Source organism: Mustelus asterias, chromosome 7, assembly GCF_964213995.1.
Source record: "Mustelus asterias chromosome 7, sMusAst1.hap1.1, whole genome shotgun sequence".
NCBI classification, from domain to species: Eukaryota; Metazoa; Chordata; class Chondrichthyes; order Carcharhiniformes; family Triakidae; genus Mustelus; species Mustelus asterias.
Genome location: NC_135807.1, coordinates 98,482,624 through 98,504,896, shown reverse-complemented (window position 1 = coordinate 98,504,896; position 22,273 = coordinate 98,482,624). Strand labels below are relative to the sequence as shown.

General features: G+C 42.3%; 1 protein-coding gene across 4 annotated transcripts in view; it reads right to left on the bottom strand.

The window, feature by feature from the left end:
• The window catches only part of LOC144495872 (cyclin-dependent kinase 13-like), an 83,747-nt gene extending 71,933 nt beyond the window's left edge, over positions 1–11,814 (bottom strand). For all 4 annotated transcript variants that reach the window (XM_078216549.1, XM_078216550.1, XM_078216551.1 and 1 more), the window contains exons 1-2: positions 10,543–11,814; positions 7,519–8,160 (exon numbers count right to left, since the gene is read on the bottom strand). In XM_078216549.1, the coding sequence (XP_078072675.1) occupies positions 7,519–8,160; positions 10,543–11,537 (1,637 nt within the window). In that variant the 5' untranslated portion in view covers positions 11,538–11,814. The remainder of the gene's footprint in view (positions 1–7,518; positions 8,161–10,542) is intronic.
• Between the last annotated feature and the right edge of the window lie 10,459 nt (positions 11,815–22,273).

Genomic DNA, 22,273 nt, shown 5'->3' with positions numbered 1-22,273 from the left:
ACTTAGCAGAAGTGATGACCAAAAGTGTGATCTTTTCAAAGGGTGGAGGTAGAGGCAGGGCCAGCTAGGGAAGCAATGTCAAAGTGTGGGGCATAGATATTTGAAGGCACAGCAGCCTGCTGAGGCAAAGAAAAAGGAGGCACCGAGAAATGTAATCACTGTTGCAGCATAGGCAAACTTCTTACTGCAGCATAGGCAAACATGGTAGCCAGTTTCACACAGCAAGTCCAGAGAACAAAGGAGTTGAATGAACAGTTAACCAATTTTGGTGTAGAAAAGAACCTGGAAGTACACTATGCTGATCTTCAAATTTCTCCCCGTTTTCGGTCTCAATAGGTTCCCTAACTGAAGTGTCAGTTTACATGCTCAAGTTCTGGGCTCAGACTGGCAAGTGAACAGGATTCTGTAAAACAGCTGAAGTGTTATAACAATACAGCAGAGAGGGTGGAACAGCTAATCAAAGTAGGACAATTCATCTGATCAAATGCGACCAATTCAAATCAATTTTAATATAGAATACACACACGCTTTCCACCGTGCAATACCTGACGTGGATTTAAAAATGTCAATGGTTTGCAACTTAAAAGAGTATGGTCAATAATTGACAAGCTTTTGAAGCAAGCTAACAAAAGCCACATGATTGAAATCTATATGATTTAGCAACCTATGGCATGAACAGGCTATCACAGTTAGGGCAAATCAGTTGCCATGGCAAGATAGCCATGCTTTAATTCAGACAAATAAGACCAGTGATGACAAATCTAGCTGTTACATGTTATGATGAGGCAGGTTGATAAAAATGCTGCAACTGAAGTAATGGCAAGAGGAAATTGTGCACACCTGAGCATTGCGTAGCCACCTGTCATTTACTCTTGCCTGTATGCTGCTAATTCTAAGCGTGGCAGACGATTTCCCCTAATCATAGGCCCCTCCATGAGCAAATACAACTTGTGGCAATTGAACAAACAACAGGAAATAAGTTGGGCTATCACTTTTGAGGATGTGTTAAAAAATGCAAATTTCCTCATGTCACTGATGGGTGGAATAAAAAATAGATTTAAAAATTAATCCTTTTTGCTACTGATAACTTGTTCTATTCTTCTTATCCTAGCAGCCACTGAAAAATCAGCCCGGAATAAAAGCCAACAAAAAATTAACTTTTAGACATTTCACAATTTTTTCTTCTTGGATTTGGTGTCTTGGTGTCAGGGTCTTGTGTTCCATGATCAGGGGTAACACCTGATAGAGGGCGGTCTAGAAAGACATGTTACTTACCCCAGTCTACTAGGAAATAAATCTTATATACCCTCTGTTCTAGTTTTCTCCCGAGACACTAACATTTTCAGAGGCACTGTTCAAAGGACTTTGAGTCAGTTTGTCAAGCAGCCATTCTTTACATTTAGGCTAGAGTAGCAATGATTGACAAGGCAACAGTCACAGTGATATCCACAGAAAACCAAATTGTGTTCTCATCTGATACCTTCACACATGCACAATGACAAACAAAAGCCTTCATCCTGGTCAAATTTCTCTCTCCTTAACCTTGAGAACCGAACAACTACTCAATGGGCTGAAGGGCATTTTCTGCACTGTATGACTATGACTTATGATGTGGAGATGCCGGCGTTGGACTGGGGTAAACACAGTAAGAAGTTTAACAACACCAGGTTAAAGTCCAACAGGTTTATTTGGTAGCAAAAGCCACACAAGCTTTCGAGGCTCTGAGCCCCTTCTTCAGGTGAGTGGGAATTCTGTTCACAAACAGAACTTATAAGACACAGACTCAATTTACATGAATAATGGTTGGAATGCGAATACTTACAACTAATCCAGTCTTTAAGAAACAAAACAATGGGAGTGGGGAGAGCATCAAGACAGGCTAAAAAGATGTGTATTGTCTCCAGACAAGACAGCCAGTGAAACTCTGCAGGTCCACGCAACTGTGGGAGTTACAAATAGTGTGACATAAATTCTGATTCTAGGATCGCATGATAAAGACTCAGGAGGAAAAAAGCAGAAATATTTATGTGAAATAGTGTGACATAAACCCAATATCCCCACTCCCATTGTTTTGTTTCTTAAAGACTGGATTAGTTGTAAGTATTCGCATTCCAACCATTATTCATGTAAATTGAGTCTGTGTCTTATAAGTTCTGTTTGTGAACAGAATTCCCACTCACCTGAAGAAGGGGCTCAGAGCCTCGAAAGCTTGTGTGGCTTTTGCTACCAAATAAACCTGTTGGACTTTAACCTGGTGTTGTTAAACTTCTTACTGTGACTATGACTTGGCAGAGATCAGAAATCAAACTTCGGACCTGCTAGCTGGTATAACACACCAGCACAGATGGTGCATTTATTCTTTAAGTCACTTGAAGCGTTTTAATATCCTATTTATAGATGAATCAATTACGTCTGTCCTGGCTGAAAGCAAGAAAGCAGAACTTTACGTAATGTACACAGGAAAGCAAGGCAAGACAAAAGATTGTGGGACTGACAATTCCTGACAGCACAAATGTCTGGGACCAAATACCTTAACAAAATATATAAGGTACATTGGGGGACAAACGTTTGGGAAAATGAGACACCCAAGTAAAATGTGATTTTATTAGAATCTTTATTCAACATTTGCACTTCCTCCACCTCCACCATTTCTTCTGACCACCAAATAACTTAGCCTAAAACTCGCACTTTGAGGAGGATAAAAGAATTGCTCAAAAAGTGCCAGAATCAGCTGTGCCATGCCCTGCAGCAACATGTAATGTAGCTATCAGTCTATGCTCAAAGCCATGCCAACAAGTCCAGAGTTTTGTCAGATGCTGGAAGACCGAAACTGTTGAAAATACAACCAGTGCCATGTGTCTGCCAGTACACATGCTGAGAGCCACCAGGATTCTATCCAGAATGGTTCAGTATGTGCAACAAATCAAAATCTGTTTCAATAAACACCCAACAACTACTAGACTATTAAGCAGCATGGCCTATACAAAGCTCCCAAAACAGAACTTTGTACCAAAATATCATACAGACCCGATTCCTTCAACTGAAATAATCCCAATTCATTTTTAAAACAATAAGCTGTGTCTCACAATACCATCTTTATGGGGTGTATGCATATAGGTAGTAAAGGATTTCACGGTTAAAAGACATGAAAATAATCAAGCTAATCTTTTAAACCATTTGTGTACAGAACACAAAAATATCGCAAAACCAAGAAATTGATGGGATACGAGAGGAACTGAAGCATTTCACCCAACATTGGTCATCAGCAAATTATTTTCAGCTTTCTCATTCAAGTATGTTACAAATATATTACAACAATGAAAATCAGTTTTTAACACCACCAACTAAACTAAATCAGATCCCATAGGCACCAGAATTTAACTCAAAACAAATGGCCTGATTATGCAACAAATGGAAATAAGTCCTCCCAACAAGCCTCACTATTTGAGTATCAAATATATTATAAAAGATGCAAATTACATTAACCTGACTTTTCCCTTTGCCTGAGTTTTGTGACATTGCACACACAGTTGCACTGCCCATAATGTCAAAGTCAACAGTTGATATCCAAATAAAATATCATTAAAAGCTTTCGTCAACATTTTCACTTCTCCCATCTCCCGTTCCCTCTCACCACCAAGACACTCAGCCAACACCTTCTCATTTTGAGGAGGGTACAAAGAACTGCTCAAAAAGTGCCAGAATCTGCAGGGCCACGATGCTCTGCAGCAATGTGAAATGTAGCTATCAGTCTCTGCTCAAAGCCATTCCAGCAAGCTCAAGTTTCATCAGATGCTTAGAGGCCAAATCTTTGAAAATAGTAACAGCTCCTTGCACGCTCAGGCATCAGGATTCTATCCAGAATGGCTGTACAGCCTCAGTATGTGGAAAAAAAATCAACTTCAGCTTCACCAATCACAAGACTATTGAATATTAAGCAGCATAGTCTGTACAAAGTTGCCAAAATAACATCTTGCAACAAAAGACAGTCAGTAAGCTCTGCTTACAAAATTACTCTGATTGTTATTTTCCAGACTACAAACATGTTTACCTGCTTATGCTATATAATTCCCTGCATGGTGGTGTGCACAAGTAGTCATGGTGATGTGTGCGAGTAGTTTGAACAGCAACTATTGGCATAATGAGATGAATCCCACTAGGCATGGCTTGCAACAGCCAGAATCCTGAGCACTACACAGCAAGGGCTCAGGGTGGCAGACAGAGTAGGCCAGCAGTGGAGAGAGCAACACCACCAATTGGGAAGAACAAACCAGTACTGGAACCACCTGACCAGCATACACCATTGATGCAAGTGGTGGGAGAAACCACACATATGCTGATGGATGCAGCGCAAGACAAATGTGCCTGTTCCCGTCACCTGGCCAATCAGCATCAGGAATTAGTCTTTTCCTTCAAATGTACAAATTGATCTGCTCTGCATTGCCAACATTCTCTGTTTTTATTTCAATGCATGAAATTAAAAAGGCTGAGAGTGTTCCAGAAACTTGACTACAAAATCAAAACTTCAACATAGCACTGACTGAATGCTACGCAGTCAGTGAGGTTGGAGTCTTTCAGATGGGGTGTTAAACTGAAGCTCGGTCTGCACCATCTGGTGGATGCAAAAGATCCCATGGTATCAGTTTGAAGCGGAGTCCCAGTCAATACTTATCGCTCGTCAAGCACCACTAAGACAGATTATCTGATCATCACCTCATTGCTGCCTTGACAACCTAGCTGTCCACAAATTAACTGCCGCACTTCCTACACTACAAGTGACTCAATTTCAATGTTACTTCATTAGCTGTAAAGTGCTTTGGACATCCTGAGGTGATGAAAGATGTCATATAAATGTAAGTCCTCCTTTAAATAAATGAGAACACCAACATAACAGATGTAGAGGTCTTTTAGCACAGTGGTAGAGTCCCTGCCTCTGAGCTAGAAGCTCCATGTTCATGTCCCACCCCAAGACTTGATGACCCAGGAAGGTGCATTTATACCTCAACCAACCGGTTGAGTATCAACCTGTAAAATTCTTCCAACAAGGAAGTGAGAGGCAGTAAAAGCGGAAGAGACTGATGGTCAACCATGCTTGGTGTGGAGTGGCACCCCACAAGCTATAAAGCTTCTGGTGACAGGTTAGCAACCTGCTCTAGGTTCAAAAAACTCATTATGGAATTACATGAGAGTCTGCTTTGTGTACCACTAGGTGTGGGAAGAGAAACAACAACAACCAACATAGCGGAATTCTCTAGGCCAGTAGATTAGACTAGGGAGAGTTGGGCTGGTCGCTTTTCCTGTAGGATATATCACTTAGGTGAGTTTTTACATGAAAGCTTTCTTGGAAATTTTACTAATGTTACAAGTAATCAGATTCAACTTCACAGCTTGCACTGGATTTATAGCCACAAGCTCTGTTTCCATTCCAGTATGCTCCATACTATGACGATGCTGCTGGGAGAGATCTGCTGCAATCTAGGGAATAGAGATTATGATACAGTGGACAGTGCAAAACATTTTCTAACTGCTGTATTGGGCTGTTGACAAAAGAAGAGCTCCAGCAGAGGATATGTAGAAAGCAGTCAACAATGCAGGTCAAATTATTTATAAACAATTTTGATGCAATAAATTTAAACCAGACTGAGAATCATGTGCAGATCATTTAACACCTAAAGCCTTTTCCACCATTCAATGAGATCATGGCTGATCTGTAGCTAATGGCCGAAATCCATATAGCTATCTTTGCCCATTATCCCTTAATGTCTTTAAAAAACGAAACTCCTACGAATAACAAGTTTTAAAGTTTACAAGTGACGCAGTTTCAATTGCCACGTGTAGAAGAGAGTTCCAAATTTCTACCACTGCTTGTGCAGAGAACTGTTTCCTAATTTCATTTCTGAAAAGACTGGCTCTTTAAAGTGTGTTCATGACATTTTGATGACCTATTTACACTGATCCAAAGCATCTCTGCTATTTCCAGCTTTTCACCATTTAGAAAGTACGCTCTTCTCTTGTTTTTAGGTGCAGGATGCATGATTTCGCAATTGGCTACATCGAACTTCATTTCTCAGTTTTCCCTTTTAGCTAATCTGTAAATATCTCTTTATAACACAATGCTTCCATCTAAATAGCTTTATCTTGGTCATTGGCAAACTTGAATATGTGGCTGTCAGCTAAGTTGCTCTTCAAAAAATTTCATATGGCTCATCAGGCATGAACTGCAAATCCATGCTCGCTGTCTGATCAGCTTAAAAGTTTGCTCAGGCTGTTCAATCAGCCTTTTCTTCATTATGTGTTCTTGCAATTTTCTAGCAACAGATGTTAAGGCTAATTGGTCCATAATCTCTGGTTTCCCTTTCTCACCTTTCTTAAATAGTGGAATGTATTGCACAAGTTTTAAATATAAAGAAGTTCTTGAAATCAAGTGTACTTTGGCAAGTAGTTAGGGTATCTGCCATGTTCTCACCTACTTTCTTTCAAACCTTAGGATGAAAACCATCTGATCCTGGGGATTTGTGACTCTTTAGTGCCATTAGTTTCTTCATTAGTGATTTTGTACATGTTGATTTTGTTAAGTCCCCATCCCTAATATTTTAGGGATATATATTAGTTTCCTTGGGATGTCCATCAGGCTTCCTCTACTGCAAATACTGAAACAAAATAATTATTCAACATTCAAACCTGACCCAAGCACAGAATTAGCACTTGTCCTTCTCGTCTGCTAAAGCACCAACACTCACAAACAATGGCTTACCTCATTAAGCAGCAGCTTGCCTCATTCGCCTTCTTAAGTCAAGAGTTTGTAGATTTGAGCTTTACTCCAGAACTATGTTTTACGTGTTTCTGGGATGTGAAAGTCACTGACTAGATGGTATTTCTTGATCATCCCTAGTTGCCCTGAGAAGGCAGTTGCAGCAGTTTGCTTTTCAAATTTGAACTGAAATTTCCAAACTGCCATGATGGGACTCATATGCTCTGGATTACTCATTCAGTAACAGAACCACTACACTACTGCATTTTTAAAGAATAATCTAGTGCAGCATTCCATTTCAGATCAAATGCTGAACCAAAACCCAACATACCCTCTTAATTGGACATAAAAAATCCATGGCCTGATTGGAAGATTAGGAAGCTTTCTTGGATCCTGGTCAACATTTATCCCTCAACCAACATCACCGAAGCTAATCAACTGGTCATTTATTTCATTGCTGTTTGTACAAACGAGCTCTGAATAAACTGTGTTTACATAGTTTCACTTCAGAAGTAAACCACTAGCCCTGGAGCACTTCAGAAAGTTGTAAGGAAACAAAAGGTGCTCTATAAGTGCAAGCTCTTGTTCTTAAAGGCCTGCACTTTTGAAGAACATTCTACAATGGTCTAAAACAAAATGCATTCACAAGCAGAAATAGGAGAATAAAATTCAAGAAAGCAACTAAAAACTAATCAATTCTTCATCACTTCCTGTCGCAACTCATACTTGCAATCAAAAGTTTCACCAAGTTATATAACAACTCTCACCTGCTCATATCTTCATGCTCCTCCTTGGACAACACTGGGAGCAAGGGTAATGATGGCAGTGTTGATGTCTGTACAGTTGTGTTCTTTTCTTTCTCCTTTGTAGCTTCACTTGGCACAACTTGCTTGAGCTTTTCTTTTGGTGTGATTGACTCCACTTTCACTGTTGGGATTTTGGGAACTTTTGCCCCCGAGTTTGTCTGCGCTGCCTCTTTTTTTTCCATGTTCGAGTCAAAGTCTATTTTTACCTCCTGAGTAATTGCCTTGACTTTTGGTTTCTCATTTTTAACCGTTGCCTGGATTCCAGTGTCTAAGGGGGAAGCTGTTACTCGCTCAGTCTTGAGTTTATTTGACTCTCTTGTATCCTTTGTTTGAGACGCATGGGCTGTTGTCGTTGAACTAGCATTGCTACTTGCCTTGGCAGTAGTTGCATTAAGTGCATTAGAGGCTTTTGCATTATTTTTAGCAGCCTCAAAAGCTCTTGCTTTTTTGTGCTTACTCAGCTCAGCTGCAAGACTAGTTTTATAAGTTAAACTGTTTGGTGAAATGCTTGACTGACGACTGCGAGACCTTGACACACGGTGCTTGCTGCGAGATCTTGAGCGTCTAGAATAATACGGACTTCTACTCCGTGACTTAGGCCTCCTGCAAATGCAAATCATGCAGTCAATAATGGCCCAAATAATTTGCACAAATCATTTAATTTGAATACAAAGTCTGAATCATTTAAAGTATGCGCGATCCATAATTCATTTAAAGTACACATGACTATAAACTTCATATATTAACGAATAACTAAAATTTGCATTATTTGCCTTCAGTAGAAGTGTCAAACTGCAGACTTATTTGTTGGTTTGTCCTCTGTCTATTGCACCTCATGAAAACAATAAACCTGGACATTCCTGTTCTCACATAACAAGAATAATGAATGCACCCTCCATAATATGAGCTTAATCATTTGCTAAGATATCTGTAGGGATATGTATTTTTCACAGAATTTTGGCCAAATTTCAGAAGTTAAACACAAACTTTGAAATATAATAAATTAAAGTCAGAGAAGGCATGTACAGTTTATGGTCTTAACACCCATAGGTTCAATTTAAGCAATACTGAGAGCAGCAAAGATAACGTACAAAATGTTGTTCAAGAGAACCCAATCAGCCAATATGCGAGACCACCTTTTAGTACCTATAGAGTATGGGTGAATCCAAACAGTAGCTAGTGAGCTACTCAAACGCCAGCAATCCATCTCTCCATGTGCAGGTCTTATTAGGTTCTTGTATTTCTTACTGTTTAGTCCTGTTCAAATTTTGTGGGTCAGGGTATTTAAAAAAGATTTTCTTCCTAAGCCATATTGATTTATAACTCAATTCAGAGCACCAAGACATATTTGATTCGGCAAGTTGAGATTTTTGCAATTAATGACAAACACTAAGCGGTCCCCACGGCTTCATTGTTCCAGTGAAGACAAAGAGCTCTGACACCACTGCCACAGACAACATACAAATCATAAACACAAAACAAGTTAATTTTTACTAACAGTCCAAGCAACTTGAGAGTGGCTGATTGTTTAAAGAAACAGTGGCTGAAAAATCTCAAAACCCGACAACTGCAACCAGCTAAAAGTTTAAAGTTTAGTTATTGGTGTCACAAGTAGGCTTACATTAACACTGCAATGAAGTTACTGTGAAAATCCCTTTGTCACCACACTGCGGCACCTGTTCGGGTACACTGAGGGAAAATTTAGCATGGCCAATGCACCTAACCAGCACATATTATGGACTGTGGGAGGCAACTGGAGCACCCGGAGGAAACCCACGCAAACATAGGGAGAACATGCAGACTCCACACAGTGACCCACCCCGCAATCAAACCCAGTTCCTTAGTGCTCTGAGGCAGCAGTGCTCACCACTGTGCTGCCATGCCGCCCATCAATTTTCAGCTACTGAAATTTACCACACAATACTATGAGGGACAGAGTAATATTCAAATAAGAGCACTCCATCCAGTAAGTGTTTCGCTTCCACTGATTATTACAAAATTTGCCATAACATACATTGTCAGCTGCAGTTAGTCTAACAGACAAGAATGTAATCCTATAACTGCAGTGCTTTAGTTCTCAGAGTACTTTAACATCAAGGCAAACAAAACTACTTGATTACACAAACTGCCAAAAAGCCAATTGAAATATCACAGTACTTTGAAGTGTCACACCCACTACAGAGGATCTTTTGCTGCTACTGCTAAGAACTGGTGGAGAATTAAAGCACACCCAGAATGACAAACTACAAAATGAGGCAGTGATTTCACAAGAGGATACTACAGTAAGTCACATATTTTCTCTCAAACATATGAAAGCCACAATAGCAGAAATATCATTAATAATGTGAAGATCACATTCGACTCATTCAGTTGCAAATTTTCTCCTTCATAAACAACATGCATATCTTTCAAGAACTTCAGGTCATTAGCACTTCGATTCGCTTTATACAACTCAAGCCAACACTGCATAACCTTTGTTTATTTGATATTATAAAAACTTGAAACCATAATTATTCTGTTATACATATTAAAGTATATTTAATAAAACGTACACACAATATAACATACTGAACATATTTTATAAAAATCGAATGACCTGATGGTTATGTTATGTGATATTTTCTACTCAGCATCTGCAGTGTAATGCATGGCTGAAATATTTGACATAAATTAGGAATGTATAAACACCAAATGTAATGTGTGCGGTTTATTTCAGACTTTAAAGTATATCTGATGTATGGATACGTTGTTATTCAGACTGCAGTATTTGATATGTGAATGTTTTAAACTTGAAACTTTATAGCAAGTACGAATACAAGTATTTCAAGTCTTTTGGCACATTTCATGCATGGATAGATTACATCCCAGAAATGCATGGTACCTGTGCTGTATGAACAATTTATATTAGATCTTGTTGTAGAAATGCAATGGTCTTAGAACGATGCTAACAGTTGAGATGCTCACACAGACTGACAGCGATCTTACCTGAGCTCCGGGCTCCGGCTGTAGGGGCTGGATGAGCGTCGCCGGCTGCTGCTGGAGTAAGGAGCGGGGGACAGGCCGCTATAGTCGTAGGGACTGAGGTGCCGGGAGAAACTGGGCGAACGGCGACGGGAAGCCGAGTAAGGGCTGGGAGAACGGCCGGTGTAACCTGGGTGCAAGGCCGGCTCCCGAGAAGTGTACAGTGGCTTGAAAGAGAAGAGGGGCGGTGGGGGACTGCGGCCGTACAAGTCGAAGGCGGCGGGCCTGCTGGGACTGTGGCTGGAGCCGGCTCCGTAAGCCTGTGGGTAGCAGGACACGGCCGTCCCGTACGGACTGGGCTCCCGGTAAGGCGGACTGCGGGGCCCAGGCGAGGCCGAGGTGCGGTAGGCCCGCGGAACCTCCCAGTCGGCCTCCCGGTAGGCCCGCGGCGGTGGTTCCCTGTAAGCCGCGGGCGTCTCTTTGTCACTGCGGTGCGAAGTGCGGCCTCCTCGGGCCTCCTTGTCGCCCTGGACTGGCTGCTCGGCTGCCGCCGCTTTGTTCCGGCTCCGGCTCTTACTTTTGGCCTTGCCATCGACCCGAGACCGGGAGCTCTCTTTGCCCTTGTCCCGCCTCCGCCTCTCCTTGTCCCGGGAGCGCTCGGCTTGGCGGCTCGCGGAAGACGCGGGGCTGAAGCCGAAATTCTCCGATTGTGAGCTCACATCGTCGTACTCGACCAGGCCGCGGAGTGAGAGCGGGATGGCAGAGGGGCCCGAGCTGGAGCAGGCGGCCGCCGCCGCGGCGGTGAGCGGGTATTTGCCGTCCCTCCGCTGGGCCCGGATCTCGGCCGAGCGCTTCCTGCGGCTTCTCCTGCGCTGCGCCCTCGAAGAAGGCGGAGGAGCGGTGGCCGCCGTTGCGCAGCGACCTTTCTCCCGGCTCTGGGCCGGGCCGCTCTCACTCTGGCGTCTCCTCCCGCTGGGGCTGCGACCCCGGCTCCCGCCGCGCGTATCCGAACTCGGCATTGACTTCCCCGACTCCCCGGTGCCGCTCACTTCATCCGCCCGGAGCCGCTGCACATTCCACTCTTCAGGCCCGGGTCGCGGTGAGGGAGACGGTGCGGGGTGGGGATAAGGAAAGGTTGTGGTCTGTGAGGGGGAGGACTGGAGCTGGGCCTCTGCGTCGCACCAACACCCAGAGCCGCTGCTGCCGGCCGGCCTCGGGGATGCCGCCGCCGCCTTTCGCACTAACAGCGTCCGCTCATCCGGGCCCCGCGGCGCGCGCAACAGTCACCGCTTCTGCGCCGACTCACAAAATGGCCGCCTCCCTGAGCCAGCCAGAACTGAGGTTGACCTCCCAGATTCACTTCCGGGGATAGCGCCACATGCGTAGTTCTGGAGAGAACTGCCCTTGGAGCAGCTTTTGAAATTAGATTGGCCAAAGCTACATGTTATTAATGGCCGACGGTGGGTCATTTAACTCGAAATGTTAGTTATAGTCTCTCTCCACCACTACTGTCAGACCTACGGAATTTTTTCCAGCATTTGCTGTTTTTGTTCATTATATTCATGTTTCTCTTGTTCTAAGCAACACCTGCTACAGCACATGTGGTTTTAGGCTCCATAACAAGCTCTACTCCCTCTTTACAATCTCAGTGAAGTTGGTTATTAACAGCAAATAGGCTCTGTTCAAAGATTCATCGTTTCCAACAATTGTGTTGGACTAATGTTTTTCCTGATTTGGATTTTGCATTCTGTAATGCTCTCCATCATTAGTTGCCAAAGCTCCTGCTTTGCTCTGAAGTCAAGTATTAAAGATTAATCCTATAGCAACAAGGGACCATTTCCCCCAAACCCTCAGTTTTCACAGGCCACCGTTTGTGACAATGTAACAGTAACAAAACGACGAAGATAAATATCCCTTCTTAGCATAATTAATGCATTGTCATCCAGCCGGTTCCATCTTGCCCAACTGTAAGCAGATAAACACCAGCAATACCTTTTCTCTTTTGCATGGTGACCTTTATTGGATTCTATAGAATCCCAACAGTGTAGAATGAGGCCATCCAGCCGATCAAGTCTGCACCAATTTACTGAAGAGCATCTTACCCAGGCCCACCCAGCCCCATAACCTTTTGCATTTCTTATAGCTAATTCACCTGTGGAAGGAAACTGGAGCATTGGAAAGGAAACCCACACAGACAAGAGAAGAGAATGTGCAAACTCCACACAGTCACCCAAGGTCAAAATTGAACTTGGGTCACTGGTGCCGTGAGGCAATAGTGTTAACCATTCCTCCTATTTTCAAATCTATATACTGCCATCCAAAAACACATTTCAGTATATACACTGATATCAGCCAGCTCTACCTTACTATAAACCTCTTAGTCCCTCCTACTCTTCTGGCATCAGTATCAATAGAAGTTGAGATGGTAGAGGTAGTGCATGGTGTGAAAACAAAGACATATTTACTTGATTGATTATACTGTCACAACAACAGTTATTGCTGAGTGAAGTCTAGCTCATTGATCATAAAACTTTAAAACTGAAAATGAGGAAGAGCTACTGACCTCAAAAACATAGAACTCCTATAATCATTGGCAGTTTTAAAAGTTAAGTTTGGTCTTTTTAACAAATCTTTTAAGCACACAAGATTAGGTTACACAGTTAAAGTAGTGTTATGAACAACCCCCAAAAAACATGGTTAGTGAAAAGTACACAAAACTATCTTTTTGGCAACAACCCCTTAATTTTAACCGTAAAGCTCCAGTAAATATTACTCAAGTTAAGGGACACCAACTTCTCAGACACTTCCACACTGATGTGGAATTCCAAAAGGAGGTTCAGAAACAGATTCCAAACACACACTCTTGGCTTAACAATGGGTGACTGCCTCCAATATCTTCAACAACAACCGCAGAAAGCAGCTGGTCTTCAGGACTTTTCCCCCAAAGCTACTCAATTCCATGAAATATCTCTTTCCTTAAATATATGTATTTTTTACCCCTTTCATCTCAGGTTCTATCATTGAACACCTCTTCAAACTCAACTTCTCCAAATAAAAAAACCTTCATGTTTTCTAATGTTGCCTTTACTTTTGGGTCAATAAAATTTAATATACCTTTTCCCATTTACTCCCTGTATGATGCAACTGTTCCTAGTCACCTCTGAACTCACTTTTGAAATTCAAGAGCAAAAAAAATTTCCCCATTTATTTAAGTGGCATAGTGTTGGCACAGGGCTAGTAATCCAGATACTCAAGATAATTGCTCTGGGGGCCCAAGTTTGAATCCCACCATGGCAGATGGTAAAATTTGAATTCAATAGAAATCTGGAATTATGACCAAGAAACACTCGTCAATTGTCATACTAAGACCTTTAGGGAAGGAAATCTGGTCTAGCCTACGTGTGACTCCAAATCCTCAGGAATGGACAATAAATTTTGGCCTAGCCAGTGAGGCTCTCATTCCACGAAAAAATCCATCCTATTTATTTGGAACTCAAACTTACCATAACCTTGTTACAAAAGCACAAGCACAACACCTTTAACTTTTCATCTCTTAGACCTCTCAGATAAGTTGTCTCTAGTAACCTTTAATTAACAATGACCTGTTTTCTTTCATTACACAGAAATAAAAATATAATATCTCTAAACATCTCCCTCAAAGCAAAAAAAATACAATGACATATTTCTAAAGAAGTTTTCATTTTCTTAATCCACTTATACTTATCCATGCAAAATACTATTACAATAGTGTACATCAACCATGCAAATATACACAAGTCTTTGGCAAGAATAAAGTTAATTGCAGTCTATTTTTTCAATTTTCCCCAAAAAGTCCTTTGGAATTTGCCAACGTAATGATAGTAATCCCCCATGCAGCCACATGTATAATATTCAAATTAAATAAATAATAAACACCACCAGAATAGTCTGGCATTTTTATCCAGAAATCTCAAAGGATTATGGTCGATTACAGTTATCTCTGAAGAGTTGCTTGCAACATTCACTTCAAAATGCTGCAAAACCTGAACCAAATTTAAAGTCTCTTTTTCTACTATCGAATATTTCTTCAGATGCACATTCAGCTCCGATTAAAAATATCCTACTGTTTCTCAAGTCACATTTCATCTTCCTGCAGCAAAACAGCACCAACACCCATATCACTGGCATCAACTGCTATTTGAAATAGTTTCATATCAGGTGCTGCTAGAACAGGTGTAGTAATCAGTACAGCTTTTAGGAGTATCGTGTCCATTCAAATCTTTTTGTTCTTTAACAAACCAGTTAGTAGAACAAACAGTTGATATTTGGCACAATTTTCAATAAAATCCACTTGTGCCAATAAATCGCAAAACTTGCCATTTTATTGACAGAACTCCACATTAGCTTTTAATTAATCCCATTGGGGCCACATAATCATGTCTGACAATGTGGCCTAAATGTGACTTTGGTCTTCATAAATTTACTTTTAGCCAAATTTATAACCAAATTGGTTTCTTGTAGTTGGTAAAATAATTAATTCAAATCTTGTAGATGTTACCATGTCTGACGTGGAGATGCCGGTGTTGGACTGGGGTGGGCATAGTACGAAGTCTCACAACACCAGGTTAAAGTTCACCAGGGTTATTTGGAATCACGAGCTTTCAGATTGCTGTTCCATCAGGTGAATGTCCACTCACCTGAAGGAGCAGCGGTCCGAAAGCTCGTGATTCCAAATAAATCCATTGGACTTTAACCTGGTGTTGTGAGACTTTGTACTAAATATCACTAAGTCATTAATATAGACTGCAAAATTGCCAAGCTCTCCAATCACTGATTGTTAGTCTCTGAAAAGTTATTGCCGCATCTTTTATACCTTATATTCTTTTGATGCAATCCTCCAACCTTGGAATAGGATAGGACTTCACCTTTTGTGGTAATCAATACTAAGCCTTTGTGGTTCATCTGGTTTCAGCACCATTACAATGGGTGAACTAAAATTACCGTGATTGGACTCTGTCATTTTGAAGCACAAATTCAATTTATTTCCAATTTCACTGGATTTAACCTGTGTGTGTTGCCTTATAAAATTGAATGCCCGCACCTCAACACCATGCGTAATCAAAGTTGTCTTTCCTGGATTATTTCCACAAATTGCTTTGAGAGATTGCAACAGCTTTGAGTCACTGACAGTTTTCTGGAAGGTAACTTATTACATTTAAGTTCTTAAGTATGTCCTCATTTTCCAATGTTTCAGGGGAAAGTCAATTTCAGGACCATTAATTTATCTTTCCTCCTCTTTACCTACAGTTATTAGCACCTTCTGTATACCTTCCTTGTCAACGTAGCATTTCAGCATATTCACATGGCACACACTGGAGTATTCGCTACACAGTTTACCTCATTCAATTTCTTTTCAAGTAAGGTTGACTAAACCTCACCTCAACGGTTGGCCTGAAATTGACAATACCAGCACTTTTTCCCCCAGCTACAAATGAGCCTTTATTCTTAACTGCATTTGCCTTCATTACTTGCTGAGATACCATTAAATATTCCCCAGCTAACTCAAAAGCTAGCTTTTCACTACATAATCCAGGAGTAGTTTCAGAGAATTGATTCACTAATTTCTCCTGAAGCAGTTTGAGTGGCCCCCTTATTTCTTGACCATAAATTAATTCAAAAGGACTGAACCCTGTTGACTCATTAGGGATGGCCTTAATAGTAAACAAGAGTGGAATTCTCTGACACCGACAAGGCTAGTGTTGACTACATGCACTAATCAAAATGTTTAAAGTTTGATGCCCCCTTTTCAAAGCACCCCGAGTCAGGGTGATAAGCTGGTGACCCGAATTGCTTTCATAATTTCTTTAAACAGCTGCGACATAAAATTTGAAACCTAATCAGATTGTATTTCTTTTGGCAATCCATATCCTGTAAAGAATTTGGTTAACTCTTCGACAGTAACCTTTGCTGTGATTCTCCTTAAAGGAATTGCTTCTGAAAATCTCGTGGACACATCCATGATTTTCAGTAAATATTGATTCCCACTTTTAGTCTCGAGAGGTCCTACATAATCAAGATCCTGTTAAAAAGGTTCCTCAAATGTTAGAATAGGAATTTAAAGGTGCAGGTTTAATCACTGCTTGAGGTTTTCCTATCACTTGACATGTGTAGCATGTCTGACCAAATGTAACCACATTTTTATGTAGTCCAGGCCGATAAAAATGTTTTTATACCCTGGCTTGAATTTTCCTGATTCCCAAACAGCCAGCCATTGGGATTTCATGAGCCACTCTTAAAAATTTAACTCCGATATCCAGATGGAATTACTATCTGGTAAACTATAGCCAATTTCACATCTGCAGGGACGTGAGGTAGTCTTCATTTTCACATAGAAACATAGAAAAACTACAGCACAATACAGGCCCTTCAGCCCACAAAGTTGTGCCGAACATGTCCCTACCTTAGCGATTACTAGGCTTACCTATAACCCTCTATCTTACTAAGTTCCATGTACTTATCTAAAAGTCTCTTAAAAGACCCTATCGAATCCGCCTCCACCACCGTTGCTGACAGCCCATTCCACGCACCCACCACCCTCGGAGTGAAAAACTTACCCCTGACATCTCCTCTGTACCTACTCCCCAGCACCTTAAACCTGTGTCCACTTGTGGCAACCATTTCAGCCCTCGGAAAAAGCCTCTGACTGTCCACGCGATCAATACCTCTCAACATCTTATACCCCTCTATCAGGTCACCCCTCATCCTTCGTCTCTCCAAGGAGAAAAGGCCGAGCTCACTCAACCCATCCTCCTAAGGCATGCTCCCCAACCCAGGCAACATCCTTGTAAATCTCCTCTGCACCCTTTCTATGGCTTCCACATCCTTCCTGTAATGAGGCGACCAGAGCTGAGCACAGTACTCCAAGTGGGGTCTGACCAGGGTCCTATATAGCTGCAACATTATCTCACGACTCCTAAACTCAATTCTCGATTGATGAAGGCTAGTACACCATACGCCTTCTTAACCACAGCCTCAACCTGCACAGCTGCTTTGAGCATCCTATGAACTCGGACCCCAAGATCCTCTGATCTTCCACACTGCCAAGAGTCCTACCATTATTATATTCCGCCATCCTATTTGACCTGCCAAAATGAACCACCTCACACTTATCTGGGTTGAACTCCATCTGCCACTTCTCCACCCAGTCTTGCATCCTATCAATGTCTCGCTGTAACTTCTGACATCCCTCCACACTATCCACAACACCGCCAACCTTTGTGTCATCAGCAAACTTACCAACCCATCCCTCCACTTCCTCATCCAGGTCATTTATAAAAATCAAAGAATAAGGGTCCCAGAACAGATCCCCGGGGCACTCCACTGGTGACCGACCTCCATGCAGAATATGACCCTTCTATAACCACTCTTTGCCTTCTGTGGGCAAGCCAGTTCTGGATCCACAAAGCAATGTCCCCTTGGATCCCATGCCCCCTCACTTTCTCAATAAGCCTTGCATGGGGCACCTTAAGTGCCTTGCTGAAGTCCATATATACTACATCTACTGCCTTTCCTTCATCAATGTGTTTAGTCACATCCTCAAAAAATTCAATCAGGCTCGTAAGGCATGATCTGCCTTTGACAAAGCCATGCTGACTATTCTTAGTCATATTATACTTCTCCAAATGTTCATAAATCCTGTCTCTCGGGATCTTCTCCATCAACTTACCAACCACTGAGGTTAGACTCACTGGTCTATAATTTCCAGGGCTATCTCTACTCCCTTTCTTGAATAAAGGAACAACATCCGCAATCCTCCAGAACCTCTCCCATCTCCATTGATGATGCAAAGATCATCGCCAGAGGCTCAGCAATCTCCTCCCTCGCCTCCCACAGTAGCCTTGGGTACATCTCATCTGGTCCCGGCGACTTATCTAACTTGATGCTTTTCAAAAGCTCCAACACATCCTCTTTCTTAATATCTACATGCTCAAGCTTTTCAGTCTGCTGCAAGTCTGCACTACAACCACCAAGATCCTTTTCCATAGTGAATACTGAAGTAAAGTATTCATTAAGTACCTCTGCTATTTCTTCCGGTTCCATGCAAACTTTCCCACTATCACACTTGATAGGTCCTATTCTTTCACGTCTTATCCTCTTGCTCTTCACATACTTGTAGAATGCCTTGGTTTTCCTTAATCCTGCCTGCCAAGGCCTTCTCATGACCCCTTCTGGCTCTCCTAATTTCCTTAAGATCCTTCCTATTAGCCGTATACTCTTCTAGATCTCTAACATTACCTAGCTCTCTGAACCTTTTGTAAACTTTCATTTTCTTCTTGACTAGATTCATTACAACCTTTGTATACCACGGTTCCTGTAACCTACCATAACTTCCCCGTCTCATTGGAACGTTGCTATGTAGAACTCCAGACAAATATTCCCTGAAAATTTGCCACATTTCTTCCGTACATTTTCCAGAGAAAACCTCTTTCCAATTTAAGCCTCCAATTTCCTGCCAGATCGCCTCATAATTCCTCATAATTAAACACTTTTCTAACTTGTCTGATCCTATCTCTCTCCAATGCTATTGTAAAGGAGATAGAATTATGATCACTATCTCCAAAATGCTCTCCCAGAGATCCGACACCTGACCAGGTTCATTTCCCAATACCAAATCAAGTACAGCCTCTCCTCTTGTAGGCTTATCTACATACTGTGTCAAGAAACCCTCCTGAACACACCTAACAAACTCCTCTCCATCTACACCCCTTACTCCAGGGAGATTCCAATCAATATTTGGGAAATTAAAATCTCCCATCATGACAATTCTGTTATTATTACACCTTCCCAGGATCTGTTTCCCTATCTGCTCCTCAACATCCCTGTTACTATTGGGCGGCCTATAGAAAACACCCAGTAAAGTTATTGACCCCTTCCTCGTCCTCCACTCAAAGACGCCGTAGACAATCCCTCCATGGTGTCCATCTTTTCTGCAGCCGTGACACTCTGATCAACAGTGCCACTCCCCCATCTCTTTTGCCTACCTCCCTGTCCCTTCTGAAGCCCGGCACTTGAAGTAACCAGTCCTGTCCCTGAGTCATCCAAGTCTCTGTAATGGCCACCACATCATATTTCCAAGTAGTGATCCACACTCTCAGCTCATCCACTTTGTTCACAACACTCCTTGTGTTAAAATAGACACATCTCAAACCTTCGGTCCGAGCGCTCCCCTTCTCTATCACCTGCCTATCCTCCCTCTCACACTGTCGGCAAGCTTTCTCTATTTGTGAGCTAACCTCTCTCCCAATCACTTCAATTTGATTCCCACCCCCCAACCATACTTGTTTAAACTCTCCCTAGTAGCCTTAGCAAACCTCCCCGCCAGGATATTGGTCCCCCTGGGATTCAAGTGCAACCCGTCCTTATTGTACAGGTCACACCTGCTCCAAAAGAGGTCCCAATGATCCAGAAACCCGAATCACTGCCCCCTGCTCCAATTCCTCAGCCACGCATTTATCCTCCACCTCATTCCTACTCTCACTGTCGCGTGGCACAGGCAGCAATCCCAAGATTACTACCTTTGCGGTCCTTCTTCTCAACTCCCTATATTCTCCTTTCAGGACCTCTTCCTACCTATGTCATTGGTACCAATATGTACCACGACCTCTGGCTCTTCTCCCTCCCACTCCAGGGTATCTTGGACGCGATCAGAAACATCCCAGATCCTGGCACCAGGGAGGCAAACTACCATTCGAGTTTCTTGTCTGCGTCCACAGAATCACCTGTCCGACCCCCTCACTATAGAGTCCCCTATTACTACTGCCTCCCCCCTCCTTTCCCTACCCTTCTGAGCTACGGGGCAGACTCTGTGCCAGAGGCCCTGTACATTACCTTAATGTACTAATGTACATTCAGGTAATAACACTGGAATACGTTCCGCCTCAGTTTCAGAATTAGCTGCCTTATACAGCTGTTTTAATTCCGGATCCTTCTGCTGCAATTCCAATAAATTTGTTGAGCTAAACCCCTCAGCCTCATTTTTTAATGTGTAATGCCACATGGTCATTGCTAGCTGAGTCAGTATTCATTGTTCATGCTCAATTGCCTTTGAACTGAGGGGCATTTCAGAGTCAACCATGTAGTTGGCCGGGCCTATCTAGATCCACAGCAAATGTTTAACATCCATCGCCGCCCACACTGCCCCCCCCACCCCACCCCCTTAGATTCTCCTGTGCTCATGATCTTCTCACTATGCAATCTTCAAACAACCTAGGATACTCTTTGTTGATTGTATTTTATAGATTCATAGAATCCCTACAGTGCACAAAGGGTGCCATTCAGCCCATCAAGTCTGCACCAACTCTGACAAAGCATCTCACTCAGGCCCACCTCCCCCACAATCACAGGCATTTACCATGGTTAATCCACCGAGCCTGCACATCTTTGGATTGTGGGAGGAAACCCATGCAGATGCGGGAAGAACATGCAGATTCTGCACAGGTGACCCAAGACTGGAATTGAACTGGATCCCTATTACCGTGAAGTAACTGCACTAACCACTGTGTCACTGTGCCACCCTTTCAAGAGGTTTTTTAAAAAAAACACTTCGGGGGTAGTCAATATTTGAGATCCAGTGATATCATTTCCCAAAATGAATTGAACTCTGCAATTGGCAATTTCTCTACCACTACGATTATTTCTCCCGTTTCCAAATCACTCTTCAAATTTATTCCTTGGAGAGAAAGGTTTAAAGTGTATTTTACAAACAATTCCTCCTGCAATAATCCTTCTGATGTGGAGATGCCGGCGTTGGACTGGGGTAAACACAGTAAGAAGTTTAACAACACCAGGTTAAAGTCCAACAGGTTTATTTGGTAGCAAAAGCCACACTCCGAAAGCTTGTGTGGCTTTTGCTACCAAATAAACCTGTTGGACTTTAACCTGGTGTTGTTAAACTTCTTACTGTGATAATCCTTCTGGACAGCAGGTGGCATATCCCTGTACCAGTCAAAATTTGATAGATTTTCCTTCTTTTCCCAAAAATCAAGGATATACTTTCCTCACACATACAACATATTTGAGTATCTTTGCAACTTGCCCTTCAGAATTTCCTTGGGTAGGTTGAGAATACATTTCCATCTATCTGGCTAATTCTGATTTTTCCCTTTGCATCTGTACAAAGGCTACTCAAGTTTGTCTCTCACTTGGGACTCCGTGCCCAAAATACTTATTTACGCACGCTCTCATCACTGTAATTGGTCTTCCATTTAACTTCCAGCAATTAGCCTATGTCCAAACTTGTTGCAATGATAACATATAACACTTGGGCAGCATAGTGGCACAGCGGTTAGCACTGCTGCTTCACAGCGCCAGGAACCCAGGTTCGATTCTTGGGTCACTGTGTGTGGAGTTTGCACATTCTTTGTGTGCGTGGGTTTCCTCCGGGTGCTCCGGTTTCCTCCCACAGTCCAAAGATGTGCAGGTTAGGTGGATTGGCTATGCTAATTTCTCCTTCAGTGTACCTGAACAGGTGCTGGAGTGTGGCGACTAGGGAATTTTCATAATAACTTCATTGCAGTGTGAATGCAAGCCTACTTGTGACTAATAAATAAACTTTGCTTTTCCTCCCTTCGCCCTGGCCTTCTACTATGACAGTTTTAATGGACTTGCATCCTTCAGTTTGCTCATTATTAGTATCATAGAATCCCTACAGTGCAGAAGGCCATTTGGCCCATCGACAACAATCCCACCCAGGCCCTATCCCCGTAACTCTATATGT